The sequence below is a fragment of the Cupressus sempervirens genome, chromosome 8 (genome assembly GCF_028749045.1).
Source record: "Cupressus sempervirens isolate cs-2001-9-10 chromosome 8, ASM2874904v1, whole genome shotgun sequence".
NCBI lineage: Eukaryota > Viridiplantae > Streptophyta > Pinopsida > Cupressales > Cupressaceae > Cupressus > Cupressus sempervirens.
In genome coordinates, this window is record NC_143125.1 from 327576285 (window position 1) to 327600114 (window position 23830).

Consider the following 23830-nt stretch of genomic DNA (forward strand, 5'->3'; position numbering starts at 1 on the left):
ACAAAATTTTTGAAAAAAATTCATTGTATTTTTGTGAATTTAAAAAAGAATCATGTGTAACTTTTTTTTTTTTGTCTTTAATACATTTTTGTCTGGAGATTAACCAATGCCTTTAAAGTCACCTTATCAAAGAATAGAATATAATCTATCTTATGTTTTGGAATCCATAAAATCCCCTTTCCATATTAAAAAATAAAAATAAAAATAAAACAACTAGGCTAACCTTGCATCCCAAAAGCATAACATCATCTCATCTCCTTACAAGGCTTGGGAATGCTTTTTGAATTCCCAATTTCCCCAAGCCTATTTTGTGTCCGATGCAAATACCCCGACAGAATAATTGACATTTACTCAGAGGCCAAGGCGCAATTTATAAGAGGCTCACCTGGTTTCATGATGGCAGCAGCGAATGGCATTCCACCAGTTCCCAATAACCATTTGGATGCAGATAACCAAGATAATTCTCAACTCATTGAAGGATTACTTGAGGCATGTTTTTTCACTGTCTTCTTAAACACGCAGTACTGTTTGTCACGTTCTCAGAGAAATTTGCACATTATAACAGGAACAGATTGGATGGACTTTATGTGTGCTTAAATTGAAAGGACTGACTAAAAGGGCTATGCACATTGTTTCTTGATGTCTCCTTAAAATTCGTTATTTTGTGTGTGCATGAATATGTTGTATTTGGACTTTCTGCTTTCATTTTGTATTGCCTTATGTTTACGTGTAGGCGGGCGTTGCGCAAAAGGTTCTCGCTTTTTCATTTTCCAAGTATGTGCTCTCTGTTTCTCAAGAGAAGCGCACATAAACCTGGGTCTCTCATTGTTTTTCGGTAGGTGACACATGCAGTATTTTTGCTGTCATTTTAATGACATTCTTTCTGCCCTGAAGGCCCTTGCTTTGACCTTTGCATGGTTTAAGGTCTTAGATGTTTATTCATCGGGTATTTACATTACCGATTAGTATTTAGGTATCATTGACAATTGATAGCCTCCCTTTCCCATGGATGTGGACACACCTATTGGTGAAAATGAATAGCTTGTTAAGCATAATTCATTCAAATGTGGCTTTGAAATGGTGTTATTGGAGAAACGCAAAACGGTCTTCTGCGTTTGGCAACATTCGTCCAATGTTTAAGTGTACCTGGCAAAACCCTAAGACAGATTTGTACAATCAAGCCCGTTTAAAGTTACATTACAACTCTTATTTGTGTTACCGAGAGATTCATCCTTCCCCTCTCGGTAATTGAAGATGTTTGTTTTTTTGGCATGTGTGGAAGTTTACATCATTCTAAAAAACTGCAAATTTAACTCTGCAGTAATCTACTAATAGAACCATTTAAACTGCTTTCTCTAGTAGCAAAGTTAAGTTGGAGGCCATCCCCGTTTTTCTTGCAGCAAAGCATACTCCCTTGAAAGCATGATGTTATTCTAAGCAAGTATATGACCAAAACGATTATGAAGCTGTAGTATCACATGTTAAGACTAACACCCACATTTTTAGGGACTATATAGCATGTCCAGTCACATAGCCACTCGTGTCATAGTAATCTATAACATGGAACCTAGGATGGTGGCATGGAGGACAACACAGTAACCTAGCTAGTATTAATGTACTAAAATGTAACATGCAAGAGAACATAGTGTAAAATTCTTGCATGTTCATGAAAACAACAGTAGCAGAGTAATGCTCATATGTTTGAGATGAGCATGGTTAATGCATATGCATACAAGACCAGAGGACAAGCAATGAGTATTTCTGCGCTAGAAACTAGGTTAAAATATGTCCTAGCTGATTTTCCAAATTAGAAAGATGTGTATGCAACAAGCAAGGGTATAGGCCTTTTTGATGCCTTTCAAAGAGCTGTTACGATTTACAAGTACTGTTATAACTATAAGAGATAGAGTTACAAGTATAAACAATTGCGTTTCAGTGACTACTCATGGTGCACTTGCTGTTGGTGTATCAGTTTGTCTCTTAGATAAATGCTGTGCAGATAGGTATGTTGATCTGGAGTGAACCTTGTAAGCACAAATCCTTGTGGTGTGGAGGTCCTACATGGCCTGTGAGTCACATGATGATTCTTGGTGCTGTGTGCTAACCCAGTACGATTGAAACACACTGAGCACAGAATGCAGTGATGTGCTACATGGCATTTATCTCCTGGTGTTATGTTAGGTCTTTAGACTGTACAATATATAAATGTTGACTTGATCATTTGATGGTGATCTGTATGTCGTGAGGATATTCCCATATATGATTCATCCATATGAGTCTTAGGCAGTCTTGATATGTGATGATAGATTAAGTTGCTATATCAATTGTAGAATGTAGGAAAATCAGTCCGTATTTACTAAGTCTAATGTCCTCAACGGGAATTAACATGAAAGGAAGCATGTATAAATTAAATAGAGAACATGTATAGACTAATAAATGCAATTGACTTGGAGAAACCTGAAATGGGAGAAAAGTTTAAAAGAGCAAGACACCTTTTCCTCGAGCTACTATATCATGAGCTATCACAATAGTTTAGGGCCTGTTTGGTAGCAGGAATTGAAGGGGAGTTGGAAAACCCAAATACTGGAATTCTGGAATTCACTGTTTGTTTGTAAAAAAGTTAAAAACTAAAAGTGGAATTTGAATTTACAAATTCTAATTTTAGCCCAAAATGGGCATGCCAATCTTCCCACTTACAAGGTGGAATCAGAATAACCAATTTCAATTCCATAATTTCCTAAATCAAATTGAATCCCTCCTTGGGTCCGCTTGCCCACTTTAGCAAGTTTGTCGTGGGAAAAGAAAACATTTTTTGTGGAACAGTATTGAGCGGGAGTCAACCATTGTTTCCAGTCATTTGGAGTCATTCGCACAGCCATTGTTCTGACTCCCGAGTTTCTCTCTTTCGCTTTTATCAGTGCCTTCTGGTTCACCAGATGAATCTGAATTCATTCAACAACCAATTTCAGACAAATCTGAAAGTTCTTATAAATCTGGATCTCTGTCAAAATCTGTCCTCGAAACAAGATCAGTTTCACTTCCATGGTAGTCAAAAAGATTCAAGTCCACTCTTGCATGTTTAATCACATTTTTCTTGCAATAAAAATCTGAGTTACCAGATTCTCTCCTAGACCTGGGAATTCCTGGTTCAATTCTCTCAAAAGTCTGGTCCTTGTCAAGTTCTGTCAAATGTCTCCCACAGAGACCAAATTTTGCTGGGAATTCTCTTAGAGGAACCCTGACAGAATTTAGGTGACTTTTGGGCGGCTTTGGTTTCCAGCATAGGAATTTGGACATAATAAATTACTCAGGAAAACACCCCTTGTTTACTTTTTCAAAAAGTTCCTAATGCCAAATTAGACTCAGGTGCATGATTAGACTCAAATTACAAATCATATTTATTTTGTATTAAATGCTACTTGAGAAGAATCAGGATGTATAAAGGTGTCGTACATCCATTATGGAATGTATGTAATACACCGTAATTCATGCATATAGGCTAACATGTATATAAAGCTATGGATTGAACAAAATCTAAAGAGATCTTTACTGTAGTTAAATCTGGATCCAAAGGCTGCTTTCTTGGCTTCATCCAGTCTGATCCAAAGCTGCTTTTTTTGAATCAACTAGTATGATAATTAATGTGTGAAGCTTACAATATGTTAACAATCACAACCTTGGCTTTAAATGCACCTATATCATTACTTTTTGTGCTTCTAATTTGCAACAGCAGAATGATGATGAGTTCCTTGATAATTTTTGCTGATATTTGATCGTGATGGTTGGTTATTAATGCTGACATTATTGTTTTTGAACTGAAACATTGATATGGTGGTGTATTTGGTCATGTTGCATTAATATTAGTGTAGTGATGGATGAACTTATTTGCTGCTACACACACACACACACACACACACACACATAAACCAATATTCTTCGACAGATGAACCCAAAACAAATCCAAACCCAACGCAAAAAAAAATTGAACGATTTTCGAACCCAAATCTCGAACCCGAACCAGCAACTTAGATAAAAGGTATACCCTGTACATAACTCCCATTTCTTCCATATGTTCTTCAACACCTCTCTGATTCTTTAACAGCAGCATAATAGCAATAGAGGGGCAGTTATATAACGTCTGAGAAAAATACAGGCAGAAAAGGAGTTGCTGTAGCAACAAGTAAGAAACCATTCAGTAAGCAACGGTGATTTTTTTTTTCGTTTTTGTATATGCAATGACAGAGCAGCTGCTCTATATACAGTATTATGCAATCAAGTTTGTGATTTAAAATATATTTGAAACATAAATCAGTTTAGTATTATTAAGGCTCATTGTTTTCCTAACATATTTAATATAAACAGTTGATTGAGCCAGAAACGTGTAAACTGTGCCAGAAAGTGTATTTTAGACTTGGCAAAGTTTCATGCCTTTACATGCTTTTCATTTCAGCATTCTGGAAGTGCTCACCTAGCCTGCTCGAAACTTACCTTTCACTTTACTCAACTTTACAACTGGTAGTGCCCTACTCAATTCAGGCTAGCCATGGCTTTTTGGAAACCATCTGGACCAGTTCAGGTTCAGCTAAAGTTTTTGCACATCCCAGTAACTTATTCCAATTCCAATTCTTGCAACCAAATGGAGAAAATGCATCTTCCCACACATCTTCCAAGTCAACCAAACAGGTCCAAGTCATATTCCAGAAAATAGTTTAAGAATTTGCGAATTCTGGAAATGAGCTAATTCCAGCATACTGGAATGCAGCATTCTGCAATTCTTGCAACCAAATGTGTTTACTGTCTCTAGAGGCCTTTATGCATTTTTCTTGCACACACAACTATGTCCAAATGCCACATTAGACAAGCAATTGCTCTTATACTACTTTCTTTACACGTTTGTTCTTCCAAGAATTATACACCGAAGCAAATCTGCTGAAAAATCAAGGAATTGGAGGTATCTATGAATAAGAATTGCAAGATCTTCAAGATGTGCCCAACTGTCTCTAATAATGGAAATTTGTGAATTGGATCCATGGTTACGGGGAGGCTCGTCTCCCCTCTAAAAGACACGTCTTGGAGACGGAGACGCATCTTGGAGACTTTTCATGTCTCTAGAGACCTCAAAAAAGGTTGAAGGCTTCATTGCGAAGTCTCTTGAAGTCTCCAAAGTCTCCTAATCCAAAAAGTAAAGTCTCCCCGAAGTCTCCTTATAAAAAAAAAATGTAAAATATAATATTAAATTATTTTATGTATGTTATTGTTATCCCTCATTTTAATGTTGTTTAACGCAAAAATTAAGACCAATGACAATTGAAATGATTAAATGACAACCTTGTGGAGTAGATGATAGTACCATCAACATACTAGTACTAGATAGATTTCTAGTTTTTGTTTACTGTACTAAGTTTGTTAATTTTTGTTTGCATATCAGCAATTTAGCATCAGACTATACTTTTTTGAATTTAAAATTTGAATATGTCATGATAATCTCAGCGATTATCAATCTGATATGATGAATGATCATATGCAATATTCAGAAAACAAGTATGACTACAAGATATAGTAGTGTGATTATGTGAGTTTTGAAATATTTTACTCTATATTAATGTGACATTACTATTATTATTTACTTTAGTCTTTTAGTTTTACAGTATTACTATTTAGTATTTAGTATTAGACTCTTTAAACTATTAGAAAAACATTGCCGTCTCCGAGTACCCCATTTTTGAAAAATTGCCGTACTGGTACCGGTACCGGAGATCTCCAAGTCTCCTTGTCTTCCGGTGACCTCGATTGGATCATTTCAGTTTCATAAACCTCACATGCCCTGACCTTTTGTCCTTTCTAGTTGTAGTGACAATTTATTACATTTCAAATAAAATTTTATAAATTTAGTAAAACAGCAAAAGAGCAAATACTAAATATTGAAATACTTGAATACTACTAAAATTTGACAAATGAAAATGTTAAATTGGAGATTTCTATTATCTTTAAAATATGAATATCATAAAGATGATTACATTGAGTAGCGTGATGTAAAAATAACAAAATGTAGCGAAGGGAGACCTCTAATCACCCTTAAACTCCTCCTCACTATACCTATTCCTCACTATAACTATTGGATGTCTCATGGTCAAGCTCTGCCAAACCGATAACAACCAACCCTCCGTTTGAATTGTAGTATCCTCATCAATCCGTGCTAGCTTTGCTGGCTCTACATCCCATTGTGTTGTTGGACTCTTTGTACAGAAGTGTCTTGCAGCCAATGGGGTGCAAAACACTATGCATGGCCACAAGTTTCTTTCTCTTCTAGCATAAGTTTGTTCCACTTAAGAGAGTGGATGAAGTTAAGGTAGGCAAGTTCCTCTCAATAACTGATTAGCTAGAATCTTTAGCTAGAAATCAAATGGCTAGAGTGGTAGTCAAAGATTTCAGTCCATAGGAATTTGTTACAAGCTAGGGCTGTTGTTGCACCAAAAGATTGACCTAACAATGCCCGATAAACTACTTGACTTATAGAACATAAGAGGCGGTTAAGCCATGTTATGAATCCGGAAGGGGAATGTTTGTGGTTAGTCCAACAATCCCTCCTTAGCATTACTCGAGGAGATTTGAACTTTTGACCAAGTTCTGATACCACTTGTTACAAGCTAGGGTTGCCATTGCACTAAAAGATTGGTCTATGAATGCTCGATACAACCAATCGACTTATAGAACACATGAGGTGGTTAAGACATGCCACAAATCCCGAAAGGGAACGTTGGTGGTTAGTCCAACAAAATTCACCACAAAATTGGGTACTCTTGTGCCATAGTTGCCATATCCATCTTGGCTGTCTCGTAATAACCCCTAAGAGTGGCAAATTTGGTCCACTTTGTAATGCCCCACCCAGAGATCCTTGGAACAAGGATTCAATTCAAGCCAAGATTTTTTTTTTTTTACGAGTATGAATGCACATGTCAACATCATACAGGGATCGCACAGATCGCAACAGAAGACTTCATCAACAATTCAAGCAACCAACGAATCTCCAAACGCCACTATTGAACAAAACAATTGACAATGGGAGACGCATAACTAAATCCGAATCGGAACATTACAAATTCAAAATGCAACTCCAATGGATTGAAGAAGACCTAAGAGGGTACCCAGAATGCTTCTTGAATAGTCCAGGTCTTATTGAAAAGTGCTCGCTATCTGCCCGCACAGGTTTTTGCAAAAGCTAGGCGATACTTTAAATCACCACTGGGCGATACTTTATGGTATCGTGTGATATTTCTCAAGACGGAAGGCGACACTTTCAGGGATTGGGCAACACATCTCTTAAGGGCATACAATACAATACAAGTATCGTACGATACTTCTTCAACGGGGGTGCGATACTGGAAAGTATCACACGACAAAACTCCAAGAGCCATGCGATACAATCAGGGAATGCATGACAGAACTCCAATGGGCGTGCGACACTTAATTGTATCGCACCATGCTAACACATGGTTGCCCAAGAAAGCAAGCAAACTACTCTAAGGGTCAAAACGAGGAACAACAGGAAGAAACTGAGTTCAGAACCTCCACACCAGGGAGTGCTGGATCCACATAGATCAAGGAATGATCACTCGATGAACAAGAACAACAACAAAGAGGAACATCTATCCATCTAACCATAGCAGTAAAGAACATATTGAAAGCAATATCGTAGTGAAAAAAAGTAACATCGCAATGTACATAAATGACATCGCAACAACTGAACAACCAAACTAAGTGCGCGGTTCCTCCCAACCGTCAATAGCATCATAAGACCATCATGGATCCTAGCCATCCCTCGCGCGTAACATCCCAAGCCACTGATCAGATCATCGGTACTATTGTAATAGGGACGTCACTACTAAAACATGGTGCAATACAAGCATAAGGAAATCTAACATGCTAGTAGAAAAGCATAAAATAATTCTGCAAGTAGATAACATCACCTATCACATGCTAATCACCATAATAAGGAAATGTAACATGTTAACCCAATAAGCAAGAGATAATCCATTACAACAATTCACATCATTTAGTCATATGCTAAACATCATAATATGGGAATGCGTCAAATAAACTAACATCATCTAAATATCCAAGCATTCTAATGAAAGCATAAATCACAAGAAAGCATACTCTGGAACCTGAAGTACCAAGTGAAAACATCCAGCAATGGTCGCACTAGGATAAAAGATCGTGTCTGTACACCAATCCCTTGCAGTAGTAGAGGTAGCTATGCCTCTCAACCACGTGACACCCATAGGTCCACACTCGCCGTGCTGATGGAGATAATGAGCCAACCACAACCACACATAAAGCATAACATCCATGGCTAACACTTACGCCAGACAATATGATGACTGTAACCAAGAACCTAAAACAATGCAAAGAGTAAATGTCTTGGTCAGACACTCAATAGGCTACTAAGTAGGGGCTGACATCATGGAGAGTCGCTTGAAATCGACAAGCCCAAGCTGGTAGTGGCAGCTCTCCACTTCCCAACGGAAGGAGCACATCCCGAATCCTTTTTATTATCTTTAAGTTTTATTAACACTTGTACATTTTAGTTAGTTATCACTTGATTACAAAGCTTTTGCATGCCAACCCTCGAAGAATAGACACCGGGCTATAGAGATAGAAGCCCCCTCTATATGTTACCCTACCCTACCCACGCTCATCCTACGACAAGTGCCCGTGGGCATGCATACTCCCATCCCAACCCCAATGATCATAACTTCTACAAGTACCACGGAAGATCGGGCCTCGCAAGTCACTCGACAAATGTACGCGCACATTCTCGTGTGTGGCGCACCACCATCACGAAGATCATAAAACAAGGACTGGATGAGAACACAATGCAAAAGATAACACTCAACTGAAAGCACCATGGGAAGGATAGATTCTACACAAATCCCAAAGCCAATAAAACCATACATCATGAAATCACTCAACCGGCCTCAATCCGAGAGTATGGATTTTACACGAATCCCAATGATGCAACAAGACCGAACATCATGAACACACTCAACCGGCCTCAATGCGAGAGTATGGATTCTACACGAATCCTAGTGTCCACGAAACAAGAAGAAAGGTCCAAAAGAAACCATAACAACAGGTATAAAATTACTCAACCGAACACAAAGTCAGGAGTACGGGTGCGACACACATCCCAATGCAACATAAAAGTGCAATAGTGTTCTGATTGATATCCAAACGGATCATCTAGGTCCATGACCCACATTGTGCCAAAAAAATTTGAGAAAACAAGGCGGCACACAAAACGAGGTAAAAATCTCAAAATTTTGGAAAACTTCAAAATTAAAACCCATTTGACCTTTGGGTACAAAAACCCCAAAAATCCAAAAATAATTTTGGACACTGTATGCAAAAATGGCCAGCATAACGGTGCAAAACCCCAAACCCTCATCCCGAAAAATAGGGAAATGCTCATACCCGACCAACCGGGCAGAACCAGCATATAGAAATGGAGGGGAACACAAGTTCTTAGCCTCCAAACAAACGGCTACCAAAAACAGAAGCTGAAACGGAGCAGAAACAATAAAACAGAAAAGCCCTACCTCATAGCTAAAAGGGCAAAATGGGAATTTGAACCATAAAATAAATAGCCTTCAGAAGTAGTTGAAAATTGCGGCAATCCAAGGTTTTCCGAGCCGGATCCAACGAGTCCGATCTCGTGACGATCCCACGCTCGTAGCTCCCACAACGAACAAAACAGTAAATCCTCATGAAGAGGATTTTGGGTTTTACTCTCCAACTTTCTAATTTCAAAGTTAGAAGTGAGGAATTAAATTCTTTTTTGGATATTTCTTCACTTTTTGATTGAATAATCGATTAGGGCAAATAACTAGCCAACCTAGTTAAGCCCCAAATCGACCCAAACGAAAATAGGCTATTCTTATAAATAGGAATTCATCTATGGCAAAGCTGCTAGAAATTAAAATAAATCAATTAAAAAGCCCGAAAACCCAAAAACACATAAATTTTCTTAACAACTTTCGTGACAATGCGAAACTCTAAATGCACAAGCTCACTGGTCTAATCACATGATGCAAATGAGTTCGGATTTAATAATCATTGAAAGGTTTAATTAAACAATTAAAATAAGGATATGTCGACCATACATGGACGGCATTGGTAAAATATGAATGGCTGAATCACTAATTCCATGTGCCACTGCCAGGGATATAAATCTTGCACACTAAACAACACGATCAAGTGCAATTGCATATAATAACATAGCCGAAGCAATAAATGCATTAAATCACCTAATTTAACTATTTATTTAATTATATCAAAATAATATATGTACATCACTCACGTTTGCATAAAGCATAACAACGCAGGAATGAAGTAAATAACCATAGCATTAAATCCATCACATAACATAATCAGAGATATGTTCAAATACCAGATAACCAGATATCATCATAAAACACACTGTCATCTCAAAATGGCATCATCATGCAATATGATTGACTGAACAACATAGTAATCTAACATCTATGATACTAAAATCAAGGTATAACATCCGACCTTCGGATCATCTCAAATGTAAATATAACATGAGTAACAAATATCTCTCGGATTAGAATATAACAAGGTAAATATCTGCAGCACATAACCAATGAATCCAACATGGACAATCCATTCCTAATTATTTAAGTATTTAATAATGATAGTTTAAACAACAAGAAAAGACACTTTAAAGATATAAGCGAACACAGTCATAAACATGACTAACCATTGCTACAGGAACCCAGTCTAATGTAGCATGGTAAAAGAACACAGTGCAATCTTTGCACGCATCTCAAGGTAATCACGTAACAACCTCATGATACCACATCGATCTTGGTAACCACTGGCACAAACCTCAGTGAACCATAAATTAAATCATAATCTCATAAATCAGCCATAAGCATAATCAAAGCAATTGATATAGAAACATACATCAAATCACCTCTACGGTGTAGACCACTCATGGTCACAATCATGATCCATCACAACAAAAGATCAACAATGTTGCATCCAACAAGATGACTTACCGAAGTCAAATGGGTGAGGCACTACACACTCAATGGGAACTTTGTGGGCATTTTTAATAACATACATCTTCTTAATGACCCTAAACAACGTTGCCTTCACCTCAACATCCTCTATTGGTGTAATTTGATTAGCCCCAATTTTGTACCACATAAGTTTCAATGCATATGTAACCATGTGCAAGGGTGTGTTGAGCTTCTCCCATCTCCAATGAATGATTGGCTGAATGTTCTTATTATAGAATGCTAATGTGGGATTGGCATGACAACCTTGCTTTGGTCAAGTATAGAATCAATACTCATATAAATCTCCAAGGTTAGGTGCATTTTGTCACCCCCATAATAGATGACTTGCAAATTTGGCGTTATGATGCAGACAATATTTTTGCATCATTCCAAAACACATCACTCTTCTCTATATCCTTCACCCTCCTCCCCTTCTTTGTCTTGGACTTAGCCCACCAATTCCAATTTAGTAATCAATAGGTCTCAAGAATTCCCTCACAAAGAAGCTCCTGGAGAGTTCATGAGTGGTGGTTGCAGATAAATATCTGCAGATCTCTAGCATCATTGACCAGTATTGCAATCCACTTAATCTCCCCCATGTCCTGGGTGCATTATTAATGACATGCACACTGTTGTGGCTTCACAACACATGCCCCATTTTCCAGTAAAAAATGGGGACCCCTTTTTTGCTTTTGTGGCAAGGGATTTCATTCTCTAGAACAGGGCATCTAGTCAGGCGCCTAGGCAGGTGGGTCCCCTTCTAGGTCTAGGTTAGTTTAGGATGTCTAGTTGGTCAACCTCAAAAGAGGTTGGGAAGCCAAAAGGAAATTTTTTTGACAAGGCAAAGTAATGGTGTGCACGTGCGCACTAGTGCACATGCACACCCTTAAAGTGTGTGCTATGTGCGCTCAATTTCATAACTTCCGAGTGGTGCATATGTGTACATACGCACCATGCACACCCTTGGAGGTGTGCACCTTGGCACCCCTCCCGTGCGTATAAATAGCCAGACCCCCTCACCTCCACCATCGAACGTCTGCATCATCATGACTCTCCTTAGCTTCATATCTATGTATTCAAGGTAACTCCCCAATGTACTACTATGTACGCAAGTGCACTTAAAGGAGAAACTAACTACGAAGGCCATGCCATTTAAACCTTCGCAGTCATGCACCCTCCCAAGATATGCACCTGTGAAGGTGCGCTTTTGCGCATTTAGCCAAAGTAAAGGCATTGGATCCCGCACCATGCGCACTATCGCACTAAGCGCATTCAGCCAAAGCAAAGGCATTGGTTCTTGCACTATGCGCACTATCGTACTAAGCGCACCTTTATAAGGTGCACATGTGTGCACTTTTGGGCTTTCCTGACATTTTCTCCAATTTTTGCCAGTTTCTGGCTAGTTCGATCGAGTTGCATCATATCATTTAGTGTCTTTTCAGTCTTCTAACGATGGTACACTGACATCTACCTTTTGTGTAGGTCAAAATGGCATCTTTGTTGTCCTTGATGGCAGCAAAGATCCCATGTACAATTTGCGCAATCGGAAGGAACCACTAATTGAGGGGATTCCCCCTGGATTACAACCTACTCTTGATTCACGAGCAATCAACAATCCTACGCCTGTATGTGCACCAATCTAGGCCCAGCCGTCTCATGCACAAGGAATGGTGCCCACCTTATTAAAGAATCCTACATGCTCCACAGGAAAATATAGTGCCATTGAGGAATTGAAAAGGACCAAGGGAAACATCTCTATGTATGACATGTTACAAAGTTGTCCTAGCCAAAGGGAAGCACTTTTGAAGGCACTTGATCACACCAAGACATCCATCGATGCCAATACACAAAAGGTGAACTCTTCCCAAGTCAATACCGTCGAAGCTATGTCAACCATGTTCAAGGACAAGACGAAAGTGCCACCTTTTCTACTAAGCATTCAAATCTTTGGGAAGAACCTTCATAATTGCCTTGTTGATTTAGGTGCCTCATGCAATGTCATGCCACTCTCAATATTCTGAAGGTTAGGAGTCATCCCGCAACCCACTAATCGAGTTGTAATCTAGCTCGATAAGACATAAGTAAAAGTCATTGGGGTACTAAAAGATGTATGCATTCAGCTGACTACCGATCCACGAATCCAAGACGTCATCGATATTCATGTAGTAGACATTCCTGAGACATATGACTTGCTCTTAAGTAGGGAATGGACTAAGCGCCTTCGAGGATGGTTTTCCACAAATTTCAACCAACTATGGCTACCATGGAAGGGATTGAATAACCAAATCAAAATCGATGCTATGCCTAAGCTAAAGAAGATGATCACAGAGTACAATGTGGTCAACGAAGTGTTGTTCCTCCTATTTGACTTAGGGTCCTATAGAGTGATGGCACTCGATACCTCCAAAACCAAGGAAACTAGTCAAAACCCTACCACAAGTCAAGAAAAGTCCCCTTTGCAAGACTTAATCACTTAGTTCATAAACAACATGGTTACCAACTCGCAATACCTTGGAGAAGACACAGATCCAAACATCTTGCTCCTCCCTAGGTTTTGTAAATTGCATCGCATGAGCCACTCCGAATTTGAATGTCCAAGTTGCCAGGATGTTGTCCCCCAGGTGTTGACCCGACTTTCTCTGTCAACAAGTACCGAGGTAGTTAGCCTCTCTGTACCAAACAATCGAACTATAGAAAACACTCAAGATGATACTTTAAATGCCCCCTTGGAAGGGACGGGCACTAAGGAGGGCACTTTAATAAAGGAGAGCGAAGAAGATCTTAATGCATCATACAACGATACATCTTCGGACGAGGGAGCTTTGTTGTCTCCTCTCGAAGGGGTAGTCGCCATATGAAGGAGGTGACGCTTTGTAAAAGGTCAGGGCTAGGGATTGATAGTTGTCCATCCTGAACCCCAAACTTCCAAGGTCATTGACCTAATTGAGGAAAACCAAGAGAAGCAAAGAAGCCAAGCTGTTCCGGTGCCAGAAGCGACTACTAGCAACGAACCGACACAAGGGAAGATGCAATGTGTTCTTGAGAAGTTTTTCAAAGATCAAGTGAAAGAGAAGGTTAGAACACTTAAACATAAGTCAACGACACTTAAACAAGAACCAGTTTGGACTCTTAGGTTCGACGGTTCTAAGTGTAAACAAGGAGCTGAAGCCAAGATTGAGCTAATCATTCCCAAGGGTAAATCTTTCTATGCTGCCTACCGCTTACAGTTTAGGTGCACCAACAATGTGGCTGAATATGAAGCTTTAGTGTGAGGACTCATCTTCGCATTGGAGAACGGCGTAAAGGCCCTCGTAGTAGAATGGGATTCATGACTAGTGATTCAACAAGTCAAGCAATCTACTCTTGTAATGACAAGAGGTTGATGGCCTATAACAAGCGAGTGTGGGACTTGATGGAGGACTTCAAAGCATTGAACGTCAAATCCATCCCTAGAAGAAAGAATATGGTTGTTGATGCATTAGCTGTCCTGGCCTGTGTGTTGCAACCCGTTGAAAGGACAAAACTCAAGAGGTTTTTTGTTGAACTTGTAGCTGCCTCATTAATCCCAGACAACATTACGAACTTCCAAGTTTCTCAAGATGATCAACATATCTTGGAATTTATCATGTGCAACGATTTGTTAAAAGGACAATGATTGATGACAAGTCTGAAGCAGAAGCAAAGATCAAGAAGATAAAGATGAGGATGACATCCTAAACCTCAAAACCAACACTATCCCCAAAGGGATGGTAGAGTTAGAGCGCATCTTTGATCGCGACGAGTCCACGCGCCACAATAAAGCCCTTGAGGAGAAGGGGAATGATGAGTGTGATCCCTACAACTTGGGTACTGAAGATGATCCCAAAATGGTCAACATCAGGAAGGCATGCATCGTTCAAGAAAGAGATGAGATGCTATGCCTTCTCATCGAGTTTAAAGATGTTATCGCTTGGAGTTATGAGGAACTCAAAACTTATGACCCGAACATTATCACTCATAATGTCCCATTGAAGCCAGACGCTAAACCTTTCCAATAGAGGCAAAAACCGGTGAACCCAATTATTGAGCCATTAATCATGAAAGAAGATTAGAAGTTGCTAGACGCTGAGATTATCTTCCCTATTCGACACTCTACTTGGGTAGCCAACCTCGTACTGGTAAGAAAGAGAAGCAGAGAAATCCACCTTTGTGTTGATTTCATAAACCTAAACCGGGCATTTTAGAAGGACAATTTTCCATAATTTTCCATTACCCTTGCTCGACGAGGTACTATAGCTAGTGAATGGATCCAAGATGATGTCAATTCTTAGATGGATACTCTGGATATAATTTAGTGATGGTGGATGAGGAGGATAGATTGAAGATTGCATTCACTACCAAGTGGGGAACATTTGCGTACATGCGAATGCCTTCTAGCCTAATCAATGCAGGAGCTACATTCCAACGGGCCATGGATGAAGCATTCAAAGGATTGGTAAACAGATGCATTGTCATCTACATGGACGACCCTACAATTTTCTCAAAAGATAGTTGTAACCACATGGCCGACTTGAAGGAAGTACTCAAACGATGTAGGAAATACAGCATATCTCTCAATCCCAAGAAGTGTTCATTTGGGGTTACCAAGGGGAGGCTCCTCAGACATATCATTGTGGAAATCAACATTTCAATAAACCTCGAGAGATTTGAGGCGTTACTTAGGTTGCTACCACCCAAAAGCCACAAGGAGTTAAAGTCTTTCTTTGGGAAGATCAGCTTTGTTCGCAAATTCATTAGTGGTTTTGCTGAGATAGTACACCCTCTAAACGATTTGCTGAAGAAAGGGGTAAAGACTCAATGGACTCCTAAATTCAAAAGGTCTTTTGAAGATATCAAGGTGGCTATTTTCATTGCCCGGGTTCTTGTTAGCCCGGACTATCAACTACCTTTCAAAGTCTACTCTTTTGCCTTAGAGCATTCATGTATTGGTATCCTCACACAAAAGAAAGAGGGTGAAGATGAGAGACCAATCGCATTCATGAGTTGCCCCTCTCAAGAATGTGGAGTTGAATTACCCAACCTTGACAAACAATGGTTTGCATTGGTTAAAGTGATCAAGAAGTTCTGCCATTACATACTTCAGAGCAAGGTGTACGCCATTGTGCTTGACTTTGCGGTCAAGTCAGTATAGATGCAAAATGAGTTAGGAGAATAGAGAGGGAAATGAATGGCCATCTTGCAAGAATTTGACTTGGAAATTCAACCCATGAAACTAGTAAGAGGACAAGGATTGACCAAGATGATGGCCGACAACAAGGAACTAGGTATGGTATCTCATGTGTATACAAGTGAAGGGATCATAACTGATATTTGATATTAGGATATTGTGTATTAGCTCCTGTAGAACCATTGCTCTCAAGGCATGAAAAGTTCTCAGTGCTGAGGTCTAGAGATGAAATGTGAATCCTATATGCTCCAAAATCGGAAACTCTACAAGAGAAATTATGAAGGAATATATTTGAGGTGTTTGAATCGCAACGAAGCCAAAGAGGCATTAAAACAATATCATGACAAATATGGCACTGGACATGGGTCGACAGAGGCTACAACTCACCAGATTTTGAGGTTCGGATATTATTGGCCTACTCTTTTCAGAGATACCCTTGAACATATGTGCCATGTTTGTTAGACGAGTGCTAACAGAGAAAGGAACCTAGACATGCCTTTGCAACCAGTCTTCGAGATCTGCCCCTTTGCCAAGTGGGGGCTAGATTTTATTGGACTGGTGAACCCACCATCTTCAAATGGGCATATATTTATATTGATAGACACAGACTATTCAACAAGGTGGACCTGTTGGTTCCCAAAATCGCAGATTGGAATCCTACGAGTCTTGCCAACTCGATGCTGGGATATCCAACCGATTATGGCCAACTTGATGGGATTGATTGATTCGATCCAAATCCCCTGCACTTCAGGCTCTGCAAGGCCAAGGCGGGTGCACCTGATCTTGAACGAAACACTTAGGTCCAAGACACTTATAGCAGATTGAGTAGAATGCAAATGTTATGAAAGCGTCCAAGACACTTATAGCAGATTGAGTAGAATGCAAATGTTATGAAAGCTTCCAAAATGACAAGAATTATCGAAAACTTCAAACTTGTGATTTACGAATTAAGAATAAAAGTAAATGATTGTATGAATGTTTTTAAAATAAGAATAAGTATAGATTAATGCAACAAATGAATATATTAACTCTTCAAAGGAAAGACAAGAAATAATTGCCAGCATATAGATTGCAAATTATGGAAAATATAAAGACTAGTGCCGAAGGGCGATAGAGTTAGTATTTTAAGTTTAAAACATACAACTTTATAAAATTCTACGCACATTAATTATAAACAATTTAGTAATCAAGATGCGATAGATCAGATATATGGACGCAATTTTAAAATAGTCTGGAATGTATTTTAACACCTGTGGTTCGGAGACAAACCAGACATAGATTTAGAAACAATTAAATAATTCTCAATATCTGTGATGTTCAATTTTAAAATGCTATAATTGATCCTGTCCACTTATCTATCATATAAATTATTTATAAAAATTAAAATAATAATTATAAAGGATGAAACTATATAATATTTTAACTCTAAAGCTTCATGCAAATAAAATAAATATTTCTTATTGATCATGCGGAAAATAAAATTGCATTGGAGACACTCCTTATGGATGATCCATCCAATTCAGTTTGACTCCAGAATCGCATAAATATATTTACTCAATAATCCAAATTCACGAGTTTAGTTCAAAAATTCATTCCTTTACCAATGAAGGAATATAATATATCAAAGTGCATAAAATATGTATAAATTTAATATATAAATATGAATATGAATTGTATCTCTCCCCTTGTTTGATTTTACATATCATATTTATAACCGATGAGGAGACACTTTCAACCATCGTGCCTTTTGATAACAAGAAACTAATTGCACGCTACTTAGGCTTAAAAAATAAACCTAAGGCATCAATTATTCAATAGTCATTGTTTCTGGGTAACCGCATATTACTTGGTACTACCAATTTTGGCGGTGGAAGTTTATGGATAGAAATCTTTATGTATCCCCTCATGAATTTCAAAACATCAAGCTGTTTTCAAATGTTGGTTCGACAAAAGAGCCACAATAAAGGCTTTCAGAGTATTCGATCTAGTTCTCATATGGGATAAAGTGAAGGAGAAGCCAGGGAGCCATACCAAGTTTCAGCGTCTCTGGATTGGTCCCTACCAGATTGCAGAAATTCTAGGGGACAACAGTTTCAGGTTATGCACACTGGAAGGGGAGTGGATTCCATTGCCAGTCAAAGGGTGATTCCTCAAATACTATTTTGAAGCTTGAACAATTTAAAAAAAATAAATAATAATGTTTGTTTAGTCTTTGGTGTCATAGTTAGGTTCCTTTGTGTTTGGTTGTTTTAGTCTGAGGTAGTGAATAATAAGTATAAGAGGCCTGTGAACCACCACAATTGGTTTTAACTTTTTGGAAGAGGTATTTCTTAGTCAAAGTAGTTAGATGATGTTGTCTCTTGCAAAGACTAACTATTGGTATCATGTGTAGGAGATGAGGGATTCGCAACTTGCGATTCATACACTAGAATGATCGCTCTCAGCACTGATAATTCACATAAGGAAACAACTAATCGAGTTGCTTATAACCTGAGTAGACTGTGGCTAGGTCCAGCCTAAAACTCATCGGCCTGAGCAGAAAGAGGTTTCTCTCATGATCATACCAAGATCGCTTGTTGGTGTATGAGTCTCCCAAAGTTCACTAAAAGAGGAACGCAAAAGCCATCCAAATGAGGGATCAAGAAATCAAACACCACCTCTCGCTTGCACAATTTAAGTGCGGAAGAGAGAGTACAAAAAAGAAAAGAAAAGGAAGAGGTGTCACAATGGGATCTCCTCAAAAGCAATGGGTCAAACAAGGTCAACAATACCTAATCACTACCTTGTTGAAATAAAATAAGCTCCAAGAGTAAATCAAGTGGAAACATGCGAACCCTACGAAGCTGACAAGGGACCTACAAAGCTCAAATAATGTAAAAAAGTGATGGTCTTATTAAGAGCCCTCTGAGTGGATGCTTGTGTTTGGTCAACAGTGGTCGGAAGTATGATTTTGAGAGAACTCTAGAAGCTCTTGTCGTTTAGTAAAGAGTTGTTGTGAAACTGTTGAATGCTTGTGGTGACAAGTACTTGGGAACATCGGCGAAATTAACCCATTGAAGCATACACTGAGTGCGAAGGTCGAAGGTCTAAGTTTTGAGGCAAGGCCCCAAGTAACCTCTCATAAATACCAAGAATTAGGTCCTAACTTGACACACGCTTGATGATGACTTCATGATAAAGAAATGCCTATCATTTTTTCCTTTTCGATGGTCTATTTGCTGTGTCTTTTCAACACACACCCCATTTTTAGTTCAAAAATGGGGACCCCCTTTTTGCTTTTGGGGCAAGGGATTTCACTCTCCACAACAGGGCATCTAGTTGGGCTCCTTGGCGGGTAGGTCCCCCTTTGGGTCTAGGTCAATATAGGATGTCTAGTTGGTCAACGTCAAACGAGGTTGGGAAACCAGAAGGACAAAATTTTTACAAGGCAAAGTAATTGTGCACATGTGCGCACCCTTAAAGTGTGCGCTATGTGTGCGCAATTTCATAACTCATGAGGGTCGCATATTCGCACATATGCACTATGCACACCCTTAGAGGTGCGCACACCTTGGCACCCGCATGCCCCTATAAATAGGCGGATGCCCCCCCCCCCCCTTTATTTGATCATTTGCATTTAGCGAGCTTCAGAAGATCGCACCTTTGCACCTGCAGACATCCACATTATTGCAACTCTCCTTAGCTTCATATCTACGTCTTCCCCAAAGTATTAGCGCACTAGCACACCCTCCTGAGGTGCGCTATGCACACTAAGTGCATTGATGCGCCCAAAGGAGAAACTAATTGCGAAGGCCACACCATTTAAACCTTCGTAGTTGCGCACCCTCCCAAGATGCACACTTGCGAAGGTGCGCTTTTGCGCATTCAGACAAACCATAGGCATTGGCTCTTGCACTATGCACACTAGTGCACTAAGCGTAGCTTCATAAGGTGTGGATGTGCGCTAGTGCACCCTTTTGGGCTTTCTTGAGGTTTTCATTAGTTTCTGCCAGTTTTTGGCCAGTTCGGTCAAGTTGCGTTGTGTCAGTCAATATCTTTTCAATCGTCTAACGATGGTACATTGACATCTATCTTTTGTGTAGGTCAAAATGGCATTATTTTTCATCTTCCATGGTAGTAAAGATCACACCGAAACTAGTCACATTCAAGTTTCAGGGTGCACCAAAGAAATCTTGGTTTGTAGACAAGCATTCAGAGGTTAGGGATATAGAGATGGGACACAAGATTGGTGCGTTCCCGGTCTTATGCAAAAAATCGAGGGAGAGATTGGAGATGATCTCAACATTGATCCTAAGCAGATTGGCAAACACAACATCCCATCCAGTATGTATACAATCTTCGGAGTTGATCATGGCATCGACCCATCATTATGTGTGAGAACAAAATGTTGTGAAAAGTGTCACAGGGGAGATGGTCCTAGACATACACCTTGACAACATTGAGAAGGTTTTCCACCTACCACCTGTAGATCAATTCTAGAAAATAACCTACGACATAGCGAACAGGTTGTACAAGGAGCACAAACATGAAGCAAAAGGCTTAGTGCAAGAGAAGTACCTTCTTGCCCAACCCCCTGCTAACAAAAAAGCTTGAAATGTCAACATGGCTCAGGGGTTTATGATAGATGACATTCGCTACAACATAGTCCTCCTAAGCAGAGTCATGGGACCGTCCGCGACTAGTCACCTAGAAACATGGATGGTTCACTTCATAGAAACCATTAAAAGGAGAGGATTGCCAGTTGATTGGGCAACAATCATTAGCAACAACTTGGATGAACAACTCATTTCAATGAAGTTTGACCCTCAGTTCTACATGACTTCCTGTGTTGTGTATCTTCTAGCAGCCAGGCTGACAGACTACCCAGTGTTGGTGAAGAGGGGAAGCATGCAAGATGCCAACGCCTGGCCATACATAGTGTAACCCCAACTAGTACGGAAGAAGCTTCCGTTCAAAAGACTCGAATACAGATTGGTGAATGATGGTTTTGTCTTTGTTATAATTTGGTTCGTCGAAGGGGATTATGTAAAGAGATTATTTGTGGAAGTTGCTGCCTGAGCGACACAAGTGGGCACTTACTTCATCCAGTTCAACATAGTCACATACCTACGAGTAGCAGGGACCCTCCTATGCCCAAAGAAGCTTCCTCACTATCCATCAGATATGTTGATATTATTGGAGATAGCTAGGCATTGGCCTCCGCCTATGACAGGGTGAGAAAGCAGCACAAGAAGACTTGGGTGTGGTCTATCACCATTGGTGCTTTTCAGGTCAAGCAAAAACAGGATATAGCCACATACGAAATTGAATAGGATTAGTATCCCTTAGACGACTATCCAATTCCTCGACCCTACTTTGACAACATTGGGATGGTCCAACATCTCGTGGGGAAGCAATTCATACATGATGCTGCAATTGAAGATCACTGGATGAATTGTGTAGATGACTATGATGTTCAAATTCAAAACTATTATAGGATGAGTCTACAACTTGCAGAAAGAGCCCTCAATCAGACTATACCTTTGAAGATATGGAACAAGGATAGCACAAATGTGTTGGATCCACTATACAATAGGGAGGAGAATGATGACATACAACATTGGGCCAGGCATGTCATTCAGTTGACTAAGGATTGGGTGAGGAAAAATCTCTAAGAGGCCTATATTCAATGTTGAGATTGGTCGGGAGGAGAATGATGACATACAACATTGGGCCAGGGATGTCATTTAGTTGACTAAGGATTGGGTGAGGAAGCCTTTCCACTTGGAGCCGGTTCCTAATGCGCCAACACTGCAAGCAACAATGAGCCCCAAGAAAGTTAAAGGAACTAAAGTAACAGTTCTAAACTACCAAGAGAAGTCCCCAGTATGACCCAAGACTGTATACAAGCACGAGGGGGAAGTAGCATACTTATGCAGCGATAAGGTCAAGGGGAAGAAAAGGAAGAAGGCTGTGCAATAGGAGGAAGCCCAACCAGAAGAGGGTCAGAGAGAAGAAGCTTAGGCGTAGGAAGAGGAAGCTCATGTTCCACCTGGAGAAGCCCCAACCCAAGCAAAGGCCTCCCCATCAGTACCTAAGAGGGCTAGGACCGAAAAGGTGGTGATAGGAGAGAAGAGGAGGAAGCCAAAGAAGAAGAAAAGCACTCTATCTCCTCAAATCCCATAGACCATACCTGAAGTAGAAGAGGAAGAGCAAGGGAAGAGATTGAATATCTCCTGCTCAATAGGAGAACCCGATCAACAAGGGTTGCAGAAGAGGAGAGATGGAGCAATGCGACCTAGATGCCTCCCTCCATTCTGGAACAACCAATTCAACCTGAAGAGTGTACAAACTAGGAATAGGAGGGATGGATGGAGTCTATAGAAGGAGATGGCTTAGATGTCTTCAATCTCTTCGAGTTCGATTTCATGCCCACTGGGACTCATCTAGAGGGTGGAGTAATAATGAACACTCCACAAAGAGACTTGTTGGGTGAGGATTGGAATCAATTGCCTCCACTTCCACAAGGACCTTTGGGCATATTGCCTCCACCATCGGGAAACCCACCATTGCCTCCTCCGCCACCATCAACATAGGAAACCACCCCATGACCACCACTAATCACTGAATTTGACAATCAGATGACCGATGGGGATGACTTCCAACAACTCCACACTAATGAGGTTTCGGAGGAAGGAAAAATTGCCGGAGAGAGGGAACAAACACCACCTGTACAGGGATTAGAAACCTCTCCTCCAACGACGATAACAACCACTTTGTCTATCGCACTATCAAGAATAGAGAAGACCCTAGAGAGGAGTGATAGGGGCAAAAGGCCAGTTTTAGAAACCACTTCATCATCATGCCACTACATGTCTTCTATGGGTACCACTCCGGTGTGGTTGAAGCAAGTGGTATTGACTCTCCAAAGGTCATATATAGAATATATATAGAGGCGGAAGGATTGGAGGCATTAACAAAGGCAGTGAAAACATTGGCACCCATTCAGGGTGATCTTAAGCAATTGGCCTTTGTCATGAGGAACTAGAGCAACAATTTGATAGCACATATAGCTATTCCTCCTCCCCATGCGGATGTTGAGGACATTTCTCCCAAGGATTATTAGGTGAAGGAAGTGGTATTGGGAAAGGCTACTTGGGATATAATGAAAGTTTTGACTACCAGAAGGCTTAAACAAGTGTTCTGACACTTGGATGAGGATGAGGCAAAATTTTGGAGTTGAGAAAGCAGAATGATCTATTATGAGCGTACATAAAGGAGGTAGTTGGTCCATTAGAGCCTGACCATACTGAGATTACCCTATCGACTGCCCTCGACAAACGAGCTTCGACCTGAGAACAAGACGACTTATTTTTGGACACATGCAAGAGGTGGCATCATACTTTTGAAGATATGGGTGTACAAATTATTGAGTCTAATATGGACTCTTGGTTACTATAGTAGACTAGGATTTTGGGTTAATGGATGAAGTGGCTACCTAGACCAAAGACCTAGAAGCATTGCGGACAATTAAAGGCCAGAGATACCGGATGTTGTT

At 39.9% G+C, this 23830-nt stretch overlaps 1 protein-coding gene across 3 annotated transcripts in view; it reads left to right on the forward strand.

The window, feature by feature from the left end:
• The first annotated feature begins 231 nt into the window (after window positions 1–231).
• The window catches only part of LOC149542687 (uncharacterized), a 79044-nt gene continuing 55445 nt past the window's right edge, over window positions 232–23830 (forward strand). The window contains exon 1 of one of the 3 annotated variants that reach the window (XM_089797568.1): window positions 232–489. In XM_089797568.1, coding sequence (XP_089653694.1) covers window positions 274–489 — 216 coding nt within the window. In that variant the 5' untranslated portion in view covers window positions 232–273. The remainder of the gene's footprint in view (window positions 490–23830) is intronic. The other 2 variants (XM_089797567.1, XM_089797569.1) reach the window with 2 other exon arrangements.